This window comes from Crocodylus porosus, unplaced genomic scaffold (assembly GCF_001723895.1).
Source record: "Crocodylus porosus isolate Cpor-Errol unplaced genomic scaffold, CroPor_comp1, whole genome shotgun sequence".
Lineage (NCBI taxonomy): Eukaryota > Metazoa > Chordata > Crocodylia > Crocodylidae > Crocodylus > Crocodylus porosus.
The window spans coordinates 26,452,656-26,476,257 of record NW_017728907.1 but is presented as its reverse complement, the minus strand read 5'-3'; the positions used below and the strand labels follow the sequence as shown (position 1 = coordinate 26,476,257).

Genomic DNA, 23,602 nt, shown 5'->3' with positions numbered 1-23,602 from the left:
CACTATTTAGCGAATCCTTGCATTATGCCTAGGATAATGAAATGTCAGATTTTATTATTATCTGGTTAGATAAATACAAGCACAGAGAGGATAAGTTACTTACGAAAAAATATTGGCTGTCAAAACAATAATACAATGTTAAAAAGAGAGAAGGAACTTGTGTTGGCAAATCCATGATAACTCTTCTGTACATCTGCTCTATCTTATGGTAAATAGAAGCTAAGCCCAGGGCAGTTTACCCCAAATGAAACAACTGTTAACTGTACTACAGTTTAGCTTTCTAGAGCTCTATTTGGGATAGATATACTTTTAACGCTGTTGCATCTGTTGAGACCCAAATGAAATGCCTATGCTGTAGTCAGGAGGTGTGAGTGCACCAAAGGAAGCTAGCTTTAATTTAAATAGCTTTGGTAAAGAAGTTGTGACTAAGTGGTGGTTTGGGCTTTCACATGGGTTAACAACCCAGGGTTGACAAGTTTAATGTTACATTGTGTTGCTTTGCCTTCATTTTGTTACCAGAGTTAGCTGGTATTGAAAAAAAATGTGGCTTGGGTATACCTGCCCATTCTGCAGTCACATGTACAGTAAAGATATACCCTAAGATTTCAGAGCTACTCAGTGTTGGAACCTTTTAACCCAGTATCCCAAATACCAAAAACTGGGTGAAACCAGTGCATAATGCCCTTCCAGTCATTAACTGTGAAAAATATCTAGCTCTTGCTGAATCTATTCATGGTCCAGTATCAGAACTGGAATATGAGAGAGAATCAATGTTATTGTATCAAGACTATAAGTACGTCATTTCTACTGATTCAGAGAAATAGCAAGTAAGGTCCCATGGATAGACAGATTGAAAGATAAAAGGGTCCAGCAGTCCTGCTAGATCCTAAAGGACAGAGTATTAGAGGGACAAGGAAACTATTCTAACGAGGTGGATAAAAAACCCCCTCAAAGAGCCTAAGGTTGTTACACAAGTAGGTTCTTAGCTACCTCGACATCAAAAGAGTGGAAATAAGGACATACAAGCAGTGAAAATAAGGGCAAGCCACTAAAGCAGGATGCCAAAAAATAACAAGGACTTTCAGGGACTGTATCAGAATGAGATATAGCTGGTAAGGGATTCTAAAAATATATCAGATATAAAAGAAAGACCAAGGAAACCCTTGGGTCTTTTCAATAGCAAGGAGTGAATTATTAACCAAAGATTCAGAAAGCAAACTGCTTAGTGAGCATTTTGCTTCACTTTTAACAAAACAAGCAAACAAAACAAAGCAAAAGCAAAAACCTGAGACAAGATGGTTAAAAAAAGATTAATGTTAACAAAGAACGGAACAGGCTGCAAAGCATGATAAGTGAAGAGAGTATTAGAGAGCTTCTGATGCATTTGAATAAATTTAAGTTGGCAGGGCCTGACAAAATTTATTCCAGACGTGGAAGGAAGTAGCTGAAGAAATCTTAGAGCCAATGGCAATAATTGCAGAGTTGTAGATGATAGGCAAGTTCTCAGGGAAATGGGCAAGGACAAACATAGTGTCCACATTTTAAAAGGGGAAAACGGAGGACCCAGAGAATTATAGATGTCGGTAAATCCAATCCGTGGAAGTTACTCAAGCAGTTTATAAAGTAAGCAATTTATAAGGCCCTGGAGCAGAATGGTGATCACCAGCAACTAGCATAAATTTATTAAGAACAGTGATGCCAGACCAGCTTGATCTCCTCCTTTGACAAGGCAACTAGTTGGGTGCATGAAGGGAATACAGTGGACATGTGATTAACCTCACATGTCATTCTTATAATTTAATTGGAGAAATGTAGTGTTCATAACTGGCTGAATAACCACAAGCAAAGACTGAAATAATGGTAGGTCCTACAGGACTGAACAACCACCATGATCCCTCTGGCTGTAGAGCAAGCTGCTGAATGCCATTGTAGCAATTTTGAAGATTGCTGGGCAGGAGGATGGGAGTGGAAGGGACTGGTAGGGAGCTGTACATCTGCCCATGGCTTGAAGTGATCCAAATCCAAAGCAATCTAGATCTGAGTGAAATTTGGAATTCTCCTGTATGTGTGTCCATGACCATAGTCAAAGGCTTCTTTATGTTGAAAGATTTTTGGCCTAAGTGGGGTTTGGGTTTGTTTGGTTTTTTTTAACAGGTGAGTATCTGTTGTGGCTTGGTAAAGATCTGCTCCTAAAAGATAAGCTTCAGGACCAGAATGCAGTTAGCACAAGCAATTCCATTCCTATTTGTTTCCTTAATTGTACAGTTTAAATAATTATTTCAAGTTTCCAGTTATAGTCTTGTATACATTTGGAGAACTGACTCCACCATGCTTCATAGAGTTTGAAGTATAATAATGCATTTAGAATATGAAAAATGTTAACATTTGTAAATAAATATAGTGCTCTCTGTGTATGCAAACAGTGCCTTTAAAACAGGGATATACCATAAAGAAAATTCTATTTATTATACTCTGTGTGAAAAAAGTATATATATTTTTAAGTTTAACCTTAAGACTTGGTCTTTCTAAAATTTGATCTTTGGGTTTTGATGGAGGTTTGTGCATGCTTATATGTGTATGTTAATAAAACTTTCTCTTTCATTGTTTCTTTTTGAATTACCGAGCCTTTAGTCTTCAATCCATCTAGGGGACAGGTGAATAAATGCATGACACAGGAATGTTTCCAAGAATGTCTAAGTGTCTTGAAGGACTAAATCCCATGTTAAAATGTGCCTAAGGTGCATTTAAACATCTTTGAATGTTGTACCACTGTTACAGTCCTATTTTTTTTTCAAGGGAAAAGTTTAAATGAGACGTAAAGGACAAATCCTGAACTCTGAAGGCCATAAGAGCTTTCCTTGGGTGAAAGCTCCAAAGTTTGGTCAAAAGTGAAAATCATAGAGGAAATGATTTTACAACATCCAAATTCACGTTAGAGTCATTGTATTATTTGTTTGTTAATTTAGCTCATTTGGAACATAGTCCTTCTAACTGAAGACTCCAGGCTTGAGGGCCCAGTCATGTTTATTGAGAGAATTCCTATTGAATTATTTTCATTGCAGGTACATGTCAACTTTATATTCTCACCCTGGTTTCCCAGAAAAGGGACCAAAGGAGATTAATCAAGAGTTGATGAACAACGTCAGTCACAATCCACTTAAGCTGCTGACTCCTCAGAAAATCAAACGCTATATTGAAGCATTGTGGAATAAGAAAAGTTCTGGGCAGCCAGTCACATTCACTGATATCTTTGGAATGTTGATTGGGGAAACACTTATTCAAAATGTAAGTGCATTTTTAGGTTATTAAAGCTGTGAGTTTGTTGCAGACTAAACTGGAGATACTGGAACTGATCCTTTTGTAATCTCGCTGCCATTTTCTCAAACAAGTTTAGCAGCAGGAATGTTTAAGAAAATACTGTGCAATAAGCTTTGAAAGTGCATCAATCCTGGAAGCCTATTATTTGCACTGGAACCAGAGTCGTAAGATTTGTATTGATACCAGAACGATACTATGTGCCCCACAAAACAAACAAAAAAAACATTTGATAATGTCTAAAGACTACTTGTAGATGAGGTTGACCGTATAGTATTCATGGGATTTATAAGTGAATTAATTTAAATTAACAGAACCATTCAAGCACTCAATCTGTCCATGCACATTCTGGGAACAAATTATTCATTTAGGATACCAGCCAATATCCATTTATCTATATTTTCATTATATGAACATTTTATCACAATTTTTTCTGAAAGTGGAACAAAGGACACTGTAATGTAGTATTAAGGATAAGCCTTGTTTGATTAAATCAGGTTAAATAGACTTGTTAAAGTGAGTAAATTCTGCTAACAACTTATGTAGAGAATGATTGCTTAATTGCACTTTTCAGCTCAGTGCATGTAACACATCTTTGCATGTATTCATCTATTAATAGATTATTATGGATGTCTCATACTTTCTGATGGGCATGTGTATAAATTATGCAGGAAATGATCTGTTCCAAGATAAAAGACTGTAGCATATTAACAACAAAACAAACAACTCTGGAGAAGGTGGTATATTGACTGTATTCCCAAGGATGAGGGGATGTGTGTACATACTGTACTGTAAGGTTGACAAGAATTATGTCATATGCCTATTTACAGAAGTATAAACTAGACCTATAGCTGAATATAGAGGTTTACACAAATCACTGAGAGAGCTGAATATATGGCCCAGGATTCCTGGTGCTCAGCCCTTTGCCTTAAGCAGCAGACAACATTTCTTACCTATTGACATATGGTAAATGATATTAATGAAATGGCATGAGACTAAGAAAAAAAATGTTTGTAGTATTAAGACTTTAACAATCTTCCTAGCTCCCTAACGTGTTTTCCAAATGTTCATTCTTGTTTTAAATAAAAATGGAAAACAGGAACCATCACTATCCATGAACACTGCTGTCCTGCCCATCATTGTGTGACACACTGACTTTATATTATCAGTCTCAAGTTAAATTCTCAAAATACTCCCAATGATGGCACTAAAGTCCTCCTGAATCTCAGGTACAGCAAATAATTCAATGAGCACATGAGCTAGACTCTCCAGGTTTTAGGCAGCCACAATTTTATTATCAGCGAGGTAGCTGCTGTGCAGATTTGTGACATTAATACAGGTTATCTCTGTTTTCATAGTTATGCATCTGCGGATTAGTTGAATTTTTCCTTTTGATGTGCCCTGTCTTTCTTTATGCAGCGAATGGATAACACCTTGAGCAAAATGAAAGAGAAAGTCAACAATGCTCAGTGTGCTCTGCCCCTCTTTACATGTCTTCATGTCAAACCAGATGTTTCAGAGCTCATGTTTGCAGGTATTTTTTCATTCATTTTGTTGAATCATTTTGTTTGTGGGGTGCTTCTTTTTTTCTATTAAAAGAGGGGTTTTTTTCTTAGTATTTTTTGAGAACATTTATACCCTAAGGATTTAGGTCTGGAACTACTGGCCCAATTACAATGATTACAAAGCAGGTTGTTTTAATAATAAGCAGCGATTACATTTTAATTATGTTAACTTTATACAAGCTGGACTTAATGTGATCAGATTTTCAGTCAAAAACAGAATTGTTGTATATGTGGAAGAGAGACAAGAGAAACCTAGTTAGTATAAGATATGTTTAAATCTGGTATCCAGATCCCTCTGCAGCTCTCCTCTTGAAACTTGCTCACTGTGCTGGACCCTGCATGTAATATTTGTTGGCTAGACAGCACTGGCGAAGTTCCTGCCTTGCACAGCTTCAGTGTAATCCTACTGACCCTGTAGTAGACTAAGAAAACAAGACTGAATTACAAGCTTTGTTGTGGAAGTGCCAAAACCTGCTATTGAATACATGCCATTTAGGCATGCAAAGAGAAAGAAAATTTAGCCTGTAGTTTCTTTGTGTTCTGTCATCTTGCTGAAGACTAACAAGCCATACTTTAAGTTAATCAAGATTAGTTTTAGTGTGCACTAAGATCATTTACTGTAAATTTTAAATTGAATTTTGTCTGCTTTTTGCTTGGTAGAGTTAGGATTTTTGAGTTTCTCTTTTCAATGGAATGATAATTGAAAGCTTTATCATGCTGTTTTTTCCTGTGAAAAATATGTTTTTTATGTGATTAAAAAAAATGCCAAGTACTCAAAGAATGAATTGTGAATGCAGAGACACTCTAATTAAAGCACTCCCCCCAAACTCCCGGAGCATGTGTATAAATGTCAACAGGGATTAAATAGCAGAAAATCTGGCAGAGCCAGGTATTGAACCCAGATCCTTTGAGTAGGGATGGCTGAATGGTTTTCTGTCAAGAATTTTTTGTTAGAAAACTAGTGTTTCAGCTAAATGAAAATGAAATATCTGCTTTCCTCAACATATTTGACTTCTTGAAAATCTGAAAGGTTTCAGTAGAAAAATGAAAATATTTTATTTCTCAGGTAACAAACTGAAATTTTCAGACAAAAATATCTCATTTTTTGACAATTTCTAATCTGGAATTCATATTGAGTATTTTACAAGCAAGTTCGTCACTCCTTTTAAGTATATTTTTAATTAGCAGTGATCTATTTAGGATTTCTGTCTTTATCAACAAAGATTTTAATATGGTTTTAATTCGTGTAAGCTTTTTTCCCCCTGTTAGAGTACTAAGATTGTTTTCCCTGTTAAAATTTAGCAACTTATCTTGACCTGACGCACAATAGATGTTGAACAAAAGTACTTCCACTTGCTTACTTATTAGGTCAAAGATAAATCCTGTCATGTTGCTTCTTGTTGAAGTGCATTAATCAGATAACATTCCTCTCAAAAGTGATGGTGCAAGATTTCATATGACTGCTAATAGTTTTCATGCTTAAGGCTCTTTATGTTCATTCTATTCATAGCATATCTGACCCTGATTGTCCTGGTCATGCCCAGAATTGTAGTAATCATTATTAACTAAACATAATTAATATGATTTATTTCAAGAAGCATTTGGTAGAGGCAGTTTTTCTTTTTTTGGTGGTGGGGGGGGTAAATACCTTAATATTTACTGAAGTGAAGCTTGATAGGCATACCTACTGTGGGAAGGGAGAAGTAGAACTTGGCATCTCAAGGGTTTTAATTGCAGTCTTTGCAAAATGCTTTATGTAAGACAGACTCATTCAGTGATCTTTCCTGCCTTTGCAATGGCAAACTAATTAAAAAGTGGTAGTTAACTGTGTTAGTTTGAAGTCAGGAAGAAGGCAGGGTGAAATTGCACTTTATAGACTAACTGAATCAGAGATGTATAAGCTTCCATAAGCAACAGCTCACTTCATACAGCTATGAAAGGCTACCCAGAGATCAGGCTTTCAACTGGGAGTGCTTTAAATACAAAAACAGGGAAAGTGGGGAAGGGAGGAGAGAGGGCAGTGCTGGGAGAGACAGAGGGCTTGAGAGAACAACTAGTTTATAAAGTGCCACACTGCCCTGCCTCTTTTAGTATAATTCTGTAATCAAGCTATGCATTCTTACATTAGGGTTGTTATTCTTAATTAGGGTGCTATAGCATCCTGGGATGCCATGATAGCCTTTGAAGTTTGCCAAGGGGAGAGAGCAGATAAGTGAGATAAGAGCAGACTCAGGTAAGGAGATAAGGGCAGGCTCTTTCTTTCCAGCTGCTCCTTTCCTTCTTTACCGCTCTTCAAGCAGGCACATACTATGATAAAGAAATAGTTTTTGAAATAAGGTCCTGCTCAGAAGTTACGGAGGGGTGCCTTGAGTCTAAAGAGGTTGAGAACCACTGCATTAGGGCCTCCTCCCCCAAAACACTGAAGTCAGCTGGGAATATTTCCATTGAGTTCATAAGGACTTGAATCAAACCTCTGCTGAGCTTCTGACCCAACTTATTTTGATAAAAGTGTCTGAAAATCAGTGCTGCTACAAACAGACATAAACCATTATTTTATAATAGACGCATCATTACTTTATGTCCAGCCATTGTTTACTTAAACAGGATTTATTCTATGTAATAAGAAAACAGAATGGAATGGTTTTTGACAATAACCACAGATTTAAGCTTAATTTTCTTGCAAGCATTTTGTTCAGTACAATAAAGAATACTGCACCGAATGCATACAATTGGCCATTAAGGCTAGGGACAGACATTCAAAAACCCGGAGCCTGAATTGATTTAACCATTGCAGGTTAGTCTAGCCTGCCTAGTTTGAATTGGTTTGTGACAGCATAGACGTTCCCTCTGGACTGAGGCAGCGTGGGCACATGCCTATAGTTGCTCAGGACAGGATCCCGAGGGCACTAGAGCATGCCCTTGCCTTCAGGGAAGCTGTGCTGTAGGGAGAAGGGAAGACATGGCCAGTTTAGTCTGAACTGGCCAGAGAGGGGTTTTATTCCCACCTCCCTGTTCCACCAGCGGGGACCCGAGCCAGGTTTGCTGGGTGCTCACCCCTTGCTCCTGCAGCGTTCGGCCACCATGGCCCCGGAGGCAGAGGGGGCAGGGAGGAGATTATTTTCCTCTCTACCCTTGCAGTCCCTTGGGGACAGCAGATGGGTCTGCCCGCCCAGATCACGTTTTCTCCTTACTTGGGGCAAGTGGTGGAATAAGCCCCCTGCTGCCCGCTCTGCCAGATGCTGGTGGGAAGGGGAATAACCCCCGTTATTGCCCCCCTGGGTGCTGCCAGCTGGCATCTGGCTGTGCCCCCACCTGGCTGCTGTACCTGGAGGGTACAGGGCCCTGGATATAGTGTCAGGGAGCACGAGCCCCTTCTCAGCAGGGGAGCCACACTGTGGCACGCAGACCTGTGGTGGACTGCACACTGCAGTACCGGGGCTTGGAGGGGGCCAGAGCCCTCCAAGCCCCCTCTCCCCCAAGTGCCATGGTCCATAGCAGCTTTCCCCGCCCTGCAGTGCATGCCCTCCCACCAGGAAGGGGCTTGTGATCTGGGAAACCGTGAAAGGGGCTCCTGCCCCATCACTATCAGTTCTCCCTTGCCCTTCCAGTGGCTGCACTGGGGCAGGGCCCCTTGGGGGGGCAGGGAGTGGGGTTATTCCCCCCTCTTCCCCTGGCACACTGCAGCAGGGTCTGCCCACCTTGACTTCCACCGCAGCTTGCCCTGTCCCTGGGGCAAATGGCAGAATATTCCCCCTCTGCTGGATGCTGGAAGAAGGGGGGCAGGAGGGGGCTTATTCTGCTGCTTTCCCTGGGCACAGAGGGAGTGGTGGCAGCAGCCATGGTGGGCAGACCCCACTGCAGTGCCCAGGGGGCAGAGGGGGAAATAACTCCGCTCCCTGCCCCCCACCTAAGGGGCCCTGGTTGCAGCATCTGTTCCCCCCTTCTCCCATCAGGCTGCTGGAGTGGCGAGTGGGGAGAAACTGTGATGGAGCAGCAACCCCTGTCATGGCTTCCTGGAGTGCAAGCCTCTTTCTGGCAGAGGTGGGGGGGGGGAACTTCTATGGATTGTGGTGCTAGGGGCTGCTATGAGGGCTCTGGTCCCCTCCAGGCCCTGGTGCTGCCGTGTGCAGTCTGCCACAGTTCTGCCCACCCCACAGAAGGTCCTTCTGCTGAGAAGGGACTCGTGCTTGCTGACATTATGGTAGGGGCTGCTGCCCCCATCAAGGATCCTGCTCCCTCCCGCTTCAGTGGTGGAGCAGGGGTGTGGTCAGATGCCAGCTGGCATGGCCCCTGGTGGGCATGGATGGGGGTTATTCTCGCTCCCTCCAGCATCCATCTGAGGGGACAGGAGGGGGCTTATTCTGCTGCTTGCCCAGGGTGGGCAGACCTGACTGTGGTCCCCCAGGGAAGCTGGGGTAGAGGGAAGAATAACCCTCTGCCTCAGGGGTCATGGTGGTCATGGCTGCAGCAGTGGAGGAGGGGGCATACCCAGAAAACCTGAGTCGGGACCCTGCCAGTGGGACAGGGAGGGGGGAATTAAACCCCTCTCTAGCCAGGCTCCTGCCCCTGCCTTTCCCTGTTTGTCTGGGGAGCAGAGGGGTGGGACCAGCCCTGCTGAGTTGGAGCAGACAGCTAATCCCAGAAAGCATGCTGGGATGCTAGGGGACTCTGGTTTAAGTAAACCAGGAAGGGATCTGGGACAAATATTGCATAAACTAGTTTGAGCCAAATCAATTAACTACCTACATTCAACCATGTTTATCTCAAACTGGTTTCAGCCAATTTGAAAGTGGCTTATGTGCACTGAATGTCTATTCTGTTACAGGTTTAAACCAGTTTCTGATCACTTAAACTGGTTTATGTGTAATGTCTGTCCCTAGCCTAAAGCTTCTGTCCCTCAGGTCAAAGTTTGCCTCATGTCAGTCTGAGTCCTATCCTGCTAGTCAGATAGCACCTGTCTCCCACTAGGCAGTTGACTGAACCAGAGGTCAGAGTCCTTTAATTACAGGTTAATTTCCCTAGGCTGTGCTTATGAATAAGTAAATTATTTTCTTTGAAGATACCATGACTATATCACATGGATGTAATTACTTGGTGTTCTGGATGCTCTGTTCCTAAAGCTAGGTTCACCATTAAAATTAAAGTACTAAAATACATTACCTAGCAACAAGTATCTTTCCTCCTATCCCAATACATGTAAAAAAAATACTTCTTGGGTAACCCCCCTTCCCACCCCCCCACCTTTCCTCTTGCTTGTCATGTCTAATGGAATTATTTTCTGTTATAGAAGAAAGACTTTCTCCCCAGGTCCCTCAGTGAGCCCTAGCCTACTTTGGCCAGTGAGTCTCTCTTGAACCCAGTTGATCCCCAGTTTTGTTTTTCAAACCCTAAGTAGGGACCCCCTTGGCCTCATCAGTGTCTCAGGGCACTGGTAATCTTAAGGGCTATTTGTGGCCTCCTCTTGCCCCTACAGACACATCCGTGCTTCACAGACGTCATTCTCACCAGTTACTTCCTTATATAGGCTTAGCCTTCTTAACCATAGTCTACGTGTTACTCTGGCTGTCTACTGGTAGCCCAGGCCCACTGACACCGGTATTGCCTTTCAATCCCAGCCTCTTGTTAGCCTAAGGCTGTCTGTGTTGCCCCTTCTGGGATCAGGCCCCAGCCCTCTCAGTCACAAGCCACCTGCACTGATGCCTACTCTCAAGTTCAGGCCCTGGCCTGCTTCTGTCTTGCATCCTTCCCCTGGCAGAGGTCAAAACATAGTGTACCACTCAGGCACCCATGCTTTCTTGTTTTTTCTCTCTCCAGCCTCCAGTATAAACTAGAACAAAAATCTAAGCAATTGCTTCAAAATCAAACACTTCCCTTCTGGGTCAAGTCTGGGCAGAGCGGGGTCCTCACTACTGTCAAGTCACCTTTGCTAGCTCTGTAGTAGGCACTTTCAGGTATTATGGCTCCCTGGCTGCCTACTCCCCTGCAGCTAGCCCATAATACGTGGTTTTCTAACCACCTGTGGACACCTCTGCTGCAGCTTCTCTTTTAAAGTAACAGGAGCCCCTTGTTCTCTGTTACAGGTATCATTTTCATTTTAACCAGACTCTTGAATTTTACCAGTAACTGATATTAAGCTTGATATCTTATGACTCCCTGGAATATTCCAAGCAGATTTTTCTTTTAGTTTCTCATCTGTCCTTTTTAGTTTTATAAAACACCTCAAGTCAATTATTGTTAAAAATCATAGGTAGGAGCTAAGACATCATCATTTTGTTTCAGTTGTTATTGTTATAGTTTCTTTTGCTAATCATTGTTGTAGAATTAGCATCTGGGATAAGAGGACTTTCTGGTGGCTATGAAGTAGTATTTTCACAAGTGCCTTCATTTCATATTTAAACAAACTCTACCTTATTTCTAGAACTACAAAGAGTCTGACAAGAACAATTACTACAATAAAAGTTGTATTGCTAATAGGAAAATTGTACCCCCTTTGATTCTATGTTCAGTGATGCCCATTCCTTGATACATGGCTGATGCTGAATCTAATTAAATTTAGGAACTAGTTTGTCTGATTATCCCATTGTTTATTGAAAGTCAGTGGAATTTAGGAGAATCAGTGCACAAGATGCTTTTGAAAATAGGGATTAGATGCTTAAGTAATTTAGTTGCTTCTGAAAATGTAGTTGCTTTTGAAAATTTTACTCTTTACCTTAATTGTGTTGTATACAGTCCATAATATTTTTTTTATATGTAAACTTTAGAAAGACAAACAAAATTGTACATACATTTAAAATGTCTGCATCACTTGATATTATTTTGCCTGTTTATCTTATAGTTTGTTCCATGCCTTAGTTTTTTGCGGGGGGTCCAGATTTCATTACCTGGGATTTCTTCAGAGCTTTAGGGAATGTTAAAATAAACAATTTCACTGGTACTCATTTGTCACCGTGCCCCTATTTTCAGGGAGATTATAATAAAGGTTCATAGATTGTAGAGTCAGAAGGGACCATGAAGGATCATTGTGTCCGACCCTCTGCCCTAGGCAGGAAAGAGTGCTGAGGTCATACGACCCCAGCCAGGTGTCTATCTAGCCTCCTCTTGAAGACCTCCAAGTTAGGTGACAGTACCACCTCTCTTGGCAGCCCGTTCCAGATTCTGGCCACCCTTATTGCGAAAAATTTGTTCCTAACGTCTAACCTGAATCTACTCTCCACTAGTTTGTACTCATTATTCCTGGTTACTCCTAGGGGTGCCCTGGTAAATAGCACATCTCCAATTCTCTGGTGTCCTGCCTTGATAAACTTACAGGTGGCTACAAGGTCTCCCCTCAGTTGTCTCTTTTGAAGGCTGAAGAGATCCAGATCTCTCAACCTCTCCTCATAGGGTATTTCATGGAGACCACTAATCATACGAGTGGCCCTCCTCTGAACCCTCTCCAGATTCTCCTCATCCCTCTTGAAGTGCAGCACCCAAAACTGGACACAGTACTCCAGCTGCGGCCTGATCAATGCCACAAAGAGGAAAAGAACTTACAATTTAAAATATAGTGATCACATGTTGGTGCCTCAACATATTGGTGATTCACACTGACAAATCCAGATGTAATGCATCCTGTTTCTAATCTACGTTTGCTACATTTTTTATTCCTTGGTTTGTTTGGTTTTTTCTGCCTAAATTTGTTTTCACTAGGCTCTTGTTGTGGCAGAAGGGGCTTAACTGTGGTATTGAGTCATCTCCCATTGAAGTCAAAGGAAGTTTGACCTTTGTCAAGTTACCCTCTTTGTAACTTGAATGACTTCCACAAGTTTTTGGGGATGCTTGCAGTACATGAATCCTGGAGACATTCTTTTAATAATCACTCCATCACTTTTTCCCATCTGAAAAAGTGACTGTCTTCCAAAATATTTCCATTCAGAGAATTGTTCCAGTTGTTTTTGTTTCCATATTAATTTCAGTCTGTATTTCTTTTTAGGGGGCAAACTTTAATTTCTTGTCTTCTTTATCATGTACAGATTGGGTGGAATTCAGTCCTTATGAGATTGGTATGGCAAAGTATGGCACGTTCATGCCTCCTGATACATTCGGAAGTAAATTTTTTATGGGGACAGTAGTGAAAAAATATAAAGAAAATCCTTTGCATTTCTTAATGGGTGAGTGATGGAAAACCAATGATTAAATGCTAAATGAAATCTTGGTGTCCTATAACTCTGCTCTCTAGTGCTTTTAGACGTTGGTATTTCTAGAACTACAAAGAGTCTGACAAAAAAAATTCTACAGTAAAGGTTGTATTCCTAATAGGAATATGGCACCCCCCTTGATTCTATTTTCTGTGACGTCCAACACTTGATACATTGTCACTGCTGAACCTACTTAAATTTAGACACTAGTCTGTCAAATAATCCCATTGTTTATGCTATTCAGAGGAATTTTCAGAAAATAATTATTTATATAATTGTAGGTCTGTGTTGGTCTCCAATTTGTTCATTTCTTTATTTTCCTCTTTTTCAGGTGTCTGGGGGAGTGCATTTTCCATATTATTTAACAGGGTACTTGGAGTTTCCAATTCTCAAAATACAGGCCCCACCATGGAGGAAGAATTAGGTAATGTGAAAAAAAAATTCAAATACATCGACAAGCAAAACAATCGATATTACGATTCTAATGAACTGATAACTCCAACACTGCTATTGCGGTTACTGCTTGTGGGAATATGATACTGTGCAATTAACTTTCTCTTGCATATGAAAAAAACAGGGAAAGGTATTGCTATGAAAGGACTTGGAGAACTGGGGAAGAGAATTGGCAAAAGCCCATTTTACTTATTTTAGCCTGAATTGTACGCCTGAATTGTAGAATACCTACTTCTAACCAATGTCAAGACTATTGGAAAAGGGATAAAGTGTGTACTTTAAACAAACAAACACACAAAGCCATATGACTGTATAAATACACATCTAAAAAATTCTTTCAAGATTTCACATGCTCAACTTCTGAAACCAAAGGCTGACAGGTTAGCTTTATGTTAACAAATCTCTTGTGTCAGGAGGTACTTATATAGTTACAAATTTAAAGTACAAAAAACTCTGTTCTATTTAATAGTAAGGTTTAATTCTACTTTGTTTTGATTTTCCATGTGCCTCCTTCCTTTCCACTATCACCTACTGCTAGATAATGTGCCATTATTTGCATTTGCATTTGAGTGGTGAAATAACCAGAGTTTACTGTAAACTTTTTCATTACGTGGTTGCCAGTTCCATTCCATGTCAGGTTCACTTGGATGATGGCGTATATGAAATAAGTTTAGCTGTTCAGTTCTTAATGAGAATGTGGAAATGGTTGCAATAGTGTACATTTTCTCCAAATTTTAGAATATTTATTTTAATCCTTTGGTAATGGACTGAGTTTAACTTTCTGTGCTGCATCCAAGAATTTGGATGAGGTGCACACACAAAAGTATTTAAACAAATAAATAAATTGGACTAATTAATGGTCCTTGTAATAATTTGAGAAGAAACGAGGGCTGAATGTGTGTAAAAGCTCGACTGTCACTTTTCCCTGAACTCATACATATATTGTTTATACAACATAGGGAAATTAGCTCTTCTGCATTCCTCCAGGTCTGTGGATATACTAAAGAAATCAGTCTCTATGGTTCTATCTTGTATATTTTGTGAGCAATAATACCTGCTTTTGGGGGAGGGGATTCATCCTACACTTAATACAAATGTCTGTCTATTGGAGGTTTTTTAAGTTATTGAACCTTAGGAATTTAGACTATGTCCAGCTAAATACTTCAGGACAGGCTTATTCTTACATACGAGAGTCTCTACTGAAATCAATAGGATTGCAAATGCATTTACAATTATGTGTTCTTCTTAAGTCCTGTTCTAGCGAAGTCCTTATTTGCACTCTTCTTTAAAATCTGTTTCCTGAATTATGATAGTAAGAGGACAAACTGTCCCAGTTTAATTTTTTTGTATATGGAAATGTCTCTCCCTTCACTTTTTATTAGAAAACAAACATTTTTTGTTTAAGATGTTTTATTTTCATTAGAATTTTACAGAAATACAGAATCCCTCAAAGGGACAGTTTATCCTAGAAGGACTGACAAATTACCATATGCTTGCACAAGCTTAAAACTAACTGGTGAAGTCCTGGTCCTATTGATTTTTAATGGACTTTAATGTAAACAAGTTTTTGTCTGAAAATTACAAACTATCTTTAAAAGTTAAATATTCTGTTTCTTGTGGGTGTTCCTTTAAAACAAAAATAGGGGACATCCAACATCACATTTTTGGAATCTAATAGTTGCCTTTTTAGGTTGTTAATTTTTACCCTGACTTATATTCTTTGTCATCCCCCAGGAATTTGTACGCGTTTGTCTTTGTTGCATACTTGTACATTGACGAGAGATTGGGTAGTGTCTTGAGGACCTATTGAATTAAAATACCTAAGGGAAACGATGCAAAGATGAAAGCTCCTGTAGCTCTACTTTTTTTTTGTAGTCTAATAGGCCTGTATTTATAAGTCTGTATGGCTATAGCCCCTGTAAATATCTACGTAGATGCATAATTATTGGCTTCCACATATAATACATTGAGGCAAAAATTCCTCATATTAACCTGTACCTCAATCGTATTGTCTGTTTTGAGTTAGCAGATTTATCAGCAGTGACAGTAATACTTGTCTCCAGCTAATTTATGTATGGTTGGATGGTAGCTTGATAGAAAAAAAACTTCTAAAATAAGAATTCACTGTCTAGGCTTAATTCTTGCATTGCCTTTCTGTGTTAAAAGGGTGTTTTGTGACCAGTTTGTAGATTTTTTTAAAGATAAAACCAGTGTTCATAATATCTATTCTATTTTATGTGAAACTGGTTTGAAAATATCCTTATTCACCTTCAATAACTTAATGCTTGTCTTCAGATTCCTATTAGAGGCCAATAGCAATATAAATTATCTCAGGGCAACATGGGAGAGTATAATGGTGGCATTTGCAAAAGACCCTGGAGGAGCTGGACACTAGTCCCTATTCACTAAACTACAATAATATTTTGTATCTAATTTCTTTAGGCTGCTTTCAAAATCCCAGCTGAACTCCTAACGTCTAAACTAAGACTGTGAACTTAGCAAGTTTGTTTCTTGCAACACACTGCCCATGTTTTTAATTGAGAATGTTTCCAATACTAGATTGCTTTTAAAACTACTTTCTTTCAATTCAGCTACAGCAAAATAAAAAACAATGAAAAAGGAAAAGCCATTGTGTTGCATGAGCAACTTCTCTTGATTATTTTAAATGTATTTGAATACTTTAAGTTTTCCTGCTTCTACATTTAAAGAAAACAATGTTGCTTAGCTACACTGTGGTTTCAGACATACACATTCTCTTTACTATATATACCATATATATATAGTATCAATATCAATATTTCATATCAGTATTTCATACTTAACTTTTTAATGTTTTTTTAAGGCTCTGGAAATCTTCCAATTAGCCATATATTTAACAATTTCAACCTGAATTTTATCCAAAATCGTCACAAAGATGCTATTGTAGTAGAAGGTAGATTCTGGGTAAATAATTATCTTGAAATTTGCTCCTCTCATTTGTTGTCTCTTTCTCGTTGTCTCTCTCCTTCTCTCGCTCTCTCAATGAATGAAACAAAATATAAAATGGCTGCATTTCCACCAGTGTTAAGTATTTTGGCCTAACAGCTCTCTTTTTTCTTTAAAAATTACTTGCATAAAGTTGCCCTTAAGTGGACCACAATGTAGTTTATTTTATTATTTGCTAGCAGCCATAGGGAAATCAACTCTGGTACATGCAGGTGTAACTTATAATAAATGTTGGGTAAAGTTATATGTTTTACTTAGATCACACTAGTTTTGTGGAATATTAGGTGGTGTTAAAGTTAGAATGTACTGCGAGCAGTTACACGTAACTTTACCGTTGGTGAGAAATACACATGCTTGTAGCAGGGCTACTTAAAAACAAACCCATTACTTCAGAGAATTTTCTGTCTTGAAAGGGGAGCCTACTGGTTAAAGCTTAAATATTGTTAAAAAGGACAAAACATTTTTAGCTAAAAGTGGTGAATTTAATAAAAATGGGGAGAGTGTTAGATCAAGGGCTTCATCCTGCACCGTTGAAGTCAGTGGGACTTTTGCTTTTGGCCTGAGAGGAGCATAAACTGGCCAGAGGAATTCTAAGTCTAATTTACTGGTCACATTGGCAAAAAATATAATGGGTCATCATTTTTAGATCTTTTCCATTTGAAATGAATGAATAGAGCCCAAACAAAGTTCTATCAACTATGTCCAACAATACATTAAGACAACGTTTTTGGTAGGTGCGCTACAAGTTAACTCTGCAACCTTTCCAATTGCCACTCCAATCCCCTTCCCAATCTGCTGCAGTTTTTCTGCCCTCTGCTCCCTGCCCCATCTTCTGCTTTGCTTTATGCTTTTTTCCATATCTGCCACTGTGCCACTTGTTTCCTTTCTGATCTCCCACGTGTGATGCACAGAGGCTGGCTGTGCCACTTGTGGCATATGTGTTGCAGGCTGGCCACTCCTGCATTAAGGTATTTTAAGTGCCTTGTTAATTTTCACATCCTATCACAAGCACTGTATGATGATACACCTTGAATTATTTTGAAATTCGAGGTCATTTTTAATGACAATTCTACAGTTGAAGATAATGCGGGTTTTCTTTCAACAGAAAATATTAGGCTAAAACATCTTGTGGGCAGTGATAGTTCAGACAGTGAAGATGAATCACAGAAACCAAAAGGTAAGGAAAAACAGATCCTAATGCATACTTTCCTTACTATGCATGCTTGTCTTACCCTATGCATAATGTAAGTTTTCCTTTCTAAAGAAAGATGATTGTTATGACAAGAGTAAGTGTTCAGGAGCATGTGTTCCTATCATATTATGTATATACTCCCAAATGGGCTAAATCCTGCTTGTCTTACATTTCCCTTTATAGTTTTGCTCCACCTGTAGCCAGTGGTAAAATACTGCTTGAGGCGGCAGTCCTCAAAAAGCGTATCCCTTGACTTCAGCTCTGTGATAGAGACACTGAATGAGAAATTTCACAGAGGCCTTTTATTTGTCATCAACCTTGATATATAAATGACCATCTCTTACAAACTCATGCCTTGCTTAATATCAGCTCTATAAGCCAGAGGTATTGTTTCAATGCTCTTCATAGAGGTCTGTACTATGATATATGCCTAGAAAATAAGAGTTCTTGAGCTAGTAACATCATAGGCCATGTCCAGTTAGGTGTGGACATTTGTTTTACTGGGGACAACTAGCAGTGGAACATCTTATGCCACTGCTAGTTGCCCCTGGGGAATGCCTGTGTCATGAGCGTGCTGGCATGCAGCAGGTTACCCTGGGTGGGCTTTGGGAGGTTGGGGCCAATAGCTCTGCAGTCCCCAGGAGCCTAACCTGGGGTATAGAGGGCTGACGAAGCTGCAGCCACATTGTTCTGGTAGCTGGGAGCCTGGCTGGCAGCTGGAGTGCGGCTTCGGCTGGCCAGGCTCCAGTTTTGGGTGGCATGTGCTGCTGCCAGGTGCACTACCCTGCTTTTATTTTGTGTGGGGTTTTTGACCCCAAGAGATTCCCAACTTCATGGTTATATCCAGATGAGCACGGTCATGTGGTATGTGATGCTGCAGACCTATCTGCAGTGACACACTGCACATAGAGGTGCATAAATCCTAGGGTCAAAAAAAGCCCTGGATCTCCTAGGGTAAAAAGCCCTCTCATGTTGCAAGGTAACAGTGTGGGATATGCCTGAATGTGTAGTGTATGGCACTGCAGACTGGTGTGTGGCATCACATACTGCACAGCCATGCTCATCTGGATGTGGCAATAAAGTCCTTTGCCAGCAAGCTAAATTTGTTGAACCAATTTGTTCACAGGCACCTTTAATTTGTTGGCAGCACAACCAGGAATCAGTGCCCATTGTTTTGAAGACTGCAGTGTTGTTCCTTTCTTTTGGTTGAAGGAGGAAAAATCCCCTTTAAATCAAATAACTCTCTATTTCCCTTCATAACAGGGAAGGAAGAAAGAGCAATTTGTTATTGTTACTGTTAATTTGTATATTTCCTCTGTATGAGGAAAGTGTTATGATGACCACTAGAAACCCATTTTCCTGCACAGTTTGCAGTTGTTCATCCAATGAACCCCCCAATTATTTGCAATGACCTAGGTAGCTTAAATAGTTTGGTTTGTGATACTGAGCACTTGGGTCTTGCCAATATATAAATGTGAACTGACATAGCATTGAATCTATACATTTCTGATCTCACTAGGCACAGTGGGTGCGTAAATACAACAGTACCATGTTTTATTCCACCTTTCCAGGCTCAGCAGGGATTTGTATGAAGTCTCAGGGCTGGGAGTATGGTGCAGGTAGAATGCCACGGAGAGGCCATGTTGGATGGGAACCCACAGAACATTTATGTTAGTGAAATTGACATCGTCTTCTAAATAAGTTAATTACATAGTGTGTGGACTAAACAGACAACTTGCTCTCCTGAGATAACTGTGCACCGTAGTGCTATTACAGTATTTCAGCTATTAAGGAAATAGGTATTCCAGATGAAATTGACTAGAGCTCTGGTAACGGTGTGTAAACTGGTGTAACTTATATTGGTGTACAGTTGCTTCTGACTTTTATGGGCAGTTTTACCTAGGGTTACTGACACCCTTGTACAGCTGCACATTGTGTCTGCTTCAGTGTAAATTGCCCTCGAGTAAGTGTCTTGTATATCTGTAATCTGACACTTCCACACAACAGATACACAGGCTTCACATCCTACCAACAATGCCAGGGATCCTAGCTGCTACCACAATGGTTGGCTAATGACATATTGGGCTGCATTACTAGGTGTGTTGCTAGTAGGTCAAGGGAAGTGATTATTTCCCTCTATTCAGCACTGGTGAGGCCACATTTGGAGTACTGTGTTCAGTTTTGGGCTTCCCACTACAGAAAGGATGTGGACATATTGGAGAGAGTCCAGTGGAGGGCAACAAAAATGGTGAGGTGGCTGGGGGACATGACTTATGAGGAAAGACTGAGGGAACTAGGCTTATTTAGTCTACAGAAGAGGAGACTGAGAGGTGACTTAATAGCCACCTTCAACTACCTGAAGGGGGGTTCAAAAGAGGATGGAGCTAGATTGTTCTCAGTCGTGGCAGATGACAGAACACCAAGCAACAGTCTCAGGTTACATCAAGGGAAGTTTAGGTTAGATATTAGGAAGAAATTTCTCACTAGGAGGGCAGTAAAATACTGGAATAAGTTACCCAGGGAGGTGGTGGAATCTCCATCCTTGGAGGTTTTCAAGACCTGGCTAGACAGAGCTTTGGCTGGGATGATCTAGTTGGAGATAGTCCTTCTTTGAGCAGGGGATTGCCTCCTGAGGTCCCTTCCAGCCCTAACTTTCTATGATTCTATGGTGCTATAGTAGTATCAGGGAAGTACACAGTTGCTCCAGAGCAGGGATTCCTTCAGCTCTTCATAAATGTTTTACATCAAGGGTATCAAAGAGCTAGTTTGTGTGCCAGATATGGCCTGCAGAGCCTATCATCTGCCCTGTGTCTGTGGGTCTCAGACTGGCCCACTGGATGCAGCATGCACTGGCCCTGGCCCCACATGCTGCACGCAGTGTACAGAGCCCATCTGGCATGTGCTACACATGGAGGTGGGGCTGGAGCTGCCATGTTCCGTGTGCAGTGCGTGGGCTCAGTCTGGAGCACAAGATGCATGAGATGCCTTCACATCACCAGCCCTACACCCTGTATCCTGGACTGGTTTGGATCAGGCCCACAAACCAGCCTTGAATGCCAGGTCTAGTGCATAGGGCTGGTGTTTAGTACAGGGGCCACATGCAGCATGCACCCTGGACCAGCCCCCACATGCTGCATGCAGAATGCAGTAGCCCCAGCCCAATCCAGCTCTGTGGGGTAGGGTGAGTTTGCCATCCCCGCTTTACCTAGACCCTATTTTCAGTTCAAGCATTGGACCCAGAGAGGCTTCTTTCAGTTTTATTAGAGTGTGGTCTCTGTGACTTCATTTGATAGCTTTGTATGTTAATGTGGTCTTTCTTAACATACAGGTACTGAAAATCCTGATGCTGACAAAGAACATGAAAATAGCTGTCAAGAAAGCTGGAAGCAGCGCATGTTCAGGGCCTTGGTGGGAGATAGTACCCTTTTCAACACTAGGGAAGGGCGTGCTGGGAAAGTGCACAACTTCATGCTGGGCTTGAACCTCAACTCTAGCTACCCACTATCCCCTCTGGCAGGCTTTATGACTCAGGAATCTGTGGATGAAGATGAAGTAGACATGGCTGTTGCAGGTTAGTTCATTAAATGTCCATACCTTACCTATCAGTTCATGAAAGTATAAACTGTGAGCTGCTATGAACTGAACATTTTCTTTTCTCTAATTAGAAGAAGGCGGTTATATTCATTTGTCCCTATAAAATTGTAAATACTAGATGTCACTTAAAAACTCAAGTAGCAGGGGGTTTCTAATGTGTATTTGTTAAAGTAACTATCCTTTTGAGTGATGATACAGTGATTATTGTATGCATTCCACTTTCTAAATATTTCTATCAGTCCAGAGGTGTTTATAATACTGTAATCTTAATATTTACTCTGGTTCTAAAACAGGCAGGAAGGTGGATAGTAGATTTGTGGAAGGAAATAACATTGGATGAAGACACATAGGCAGTTTTTTTTAAATGAGCCATCAAAACCCTAGATTTTTATTTTGAGTGGGAATAAAAATCTAGGGTTGCAGAGGGAGCCTGCTCTGTTTCAGACAGCAAGTTCTGAGGATAGATTACCTGGAAATTCCCTAGCTAAATGTTTATTACCTTTGACATGTTTTTGCACTATTTATTCATGCCTTCTCCTGGTAACACTACAGAGCCTAGTGCTTACAACTGCGGAAAGTTCTAGCATTGTGTCCAACAGCATTAACGAGCATGGCTTTAATGGCGTTTATAGATAGACATGCTCCAGGAGGTGGGGGTGAGTGCTTTAATTAGTAAGCCGCTCTAATTAAAAGCGCCCGAGCATCATGTGTATCAGCCCGCCTACCCTGAAAAATGGCGGTGGGGTACTTTGAACTAAAGCTCATCGAATCAGCTTTAATTCAAAGCGCCCCACCACCATTTTTCACTGATTTTCACCATTTGACACTGATACATGTACCACTCAAGGCTGCTCGAGCATGTTAATTTCAGTGCTCCAGCAGACTCAATTAATCAAGTCCATTCTGACACTGAACGGACTTGAGTAGTTGGACTTGAGCACTTTGGAGTAGTCTCGCTGCATGTCTATAGGAGACCAACATTATTTTAACCACTTGATGGATGACTTATTCAGCTCAGATCCCCACTCGCTGGAAGCTGCCTTCACACCCCAGCCAGGGAGCAGGAAGTGGGCTGGGAGAAATGGCACCAGCACTTGGCCCCAATGAGGATGCAGCCAAACCCCTCTGCTGTGAAGCCACCCAGCCCATGCTGGGCTGGGGCTGTTCTGGACTGTTGCTTATAAGGGTTGCCAGCTCCTGATCTATTCTCATTTATGCCATCATCCTTCCTACTTGGGAATCTTTGGCTTGATTGTCCCAGTTAAGAGCAGCCCTTGTTAAGGTGTAGACCTGGAGCTGCTTTCAGTCTAGAGGAACAACCTGTAATATTCTTTCTTAGTATCTGACTGCTTTCCAGAGCTCACCAGGGCTGCCCAGAGTGTGTGCTCTCAGCTTTCTTTTTTCTTCTGCAACTGGTTAATGTGTTATAGGAGCAAAGTCATGGCCTAGCCTTTTCCTCTGTCCCTTTTGATTTTGTAAGTGAGCATGCACTCCCGAAGTGAGGGAATAATTGTATAATTTCCTCCAGTGCAGCAGCTGCTATTTGGTTTGGCTTTTTGTGGGTTAAACAATCAGGTCAAAAACACACAATTCTCCCTCATCTCCATCTTAGTCCTCACGCATAGATGTAAAAGTCAGGTATCTTTTTCCAAGTTATTTGCTTTATTAAATCACGTGGCTTCTTACGGTGCGTGTGCTAGTGATCAGTTTTAAATATCTTGCCCTTTTATGCCAGCGGATATCCTCTCTATCTTTGGGGTATTGCATCATCTACAAGCAGATTCTCAGTACATCTCACTTAGTTAGACAAGTGATACTGCTTACCCTGTGATCAAATGTCTCAATTAGCTCCTGCCAGATCCTGAGATAACAAAGCAAATAAAAATGAGCCAGTATATATATATATATATTTAATTTCCATTATTTTAGCTATCTGAGCTTTAAAGTTGAACATAGGCTACAGTTTCAAACTTCTCTCTTGAAACAGAAGTGGTGCAATTTAAAAAAAAAAAATTGCTGGGTTGGTTTTTTTGTCCTTTTTAAAAATCTAAGATTGAGATAATCATATTATCATAGGAACTGGGCCTTCAAAATACAAACAAACAAAAAAACCCCCACATTATCGCAAGATTAGGGATAGTACTCAGAATTGGAAATACTGGAGCCAAAATACTCACTTGGTTCGTTCATTTCCTGCTTTCTTAGTTTACATTGGGCAATAGTTTTTAACTTTGTCAGCTATTCCTCTCAATGATATCACACAGTATATTGTAGATAGTATAAATGGTGACATCATTGATTTATCATCTTGCGATACCATG

General features: G+C 40.6%; 1 protein-coding gene across 2 annotated transcripts in view; it reads left to right on the top strand.

Annotated features, from left to right (window-relative positions):
• Positions 1–23,602, top strand: part of PLA2G4A (phospholipase A2 group IVA) — a 111,116-nt gene that overhangs the window by 66,987 nt on the left and 20,527 nt on the right. For both annotated transcript variants that reach the window (XM_019530989.1, XM_019530990.1), the window contains exons 9-14: positions 3,063–3,285; positions 4,735–4,849; positions 12,893–13,030; positions 13,389–13,481; positions 17,601–17,672; positions 21,016–21,258. In XM_019530989.1, coding sequence (XP_019386534.1) covers positions 3,063–3,285; positions 4,735–4,849; positions 12,893–13,030; positions 13,389–13,481; positions 17,601–17,672; positions 21,016–21,258 — 884 coding nt within the window. The remainder of the gene's footprint in view (positions 1–3,062; positions 3,286–4,734; positions 4,850–12,892; positions 13,031–13,388; positions 13,482–17,600; positions 17,673–21,015; positions 21,259–23,602) is intronic.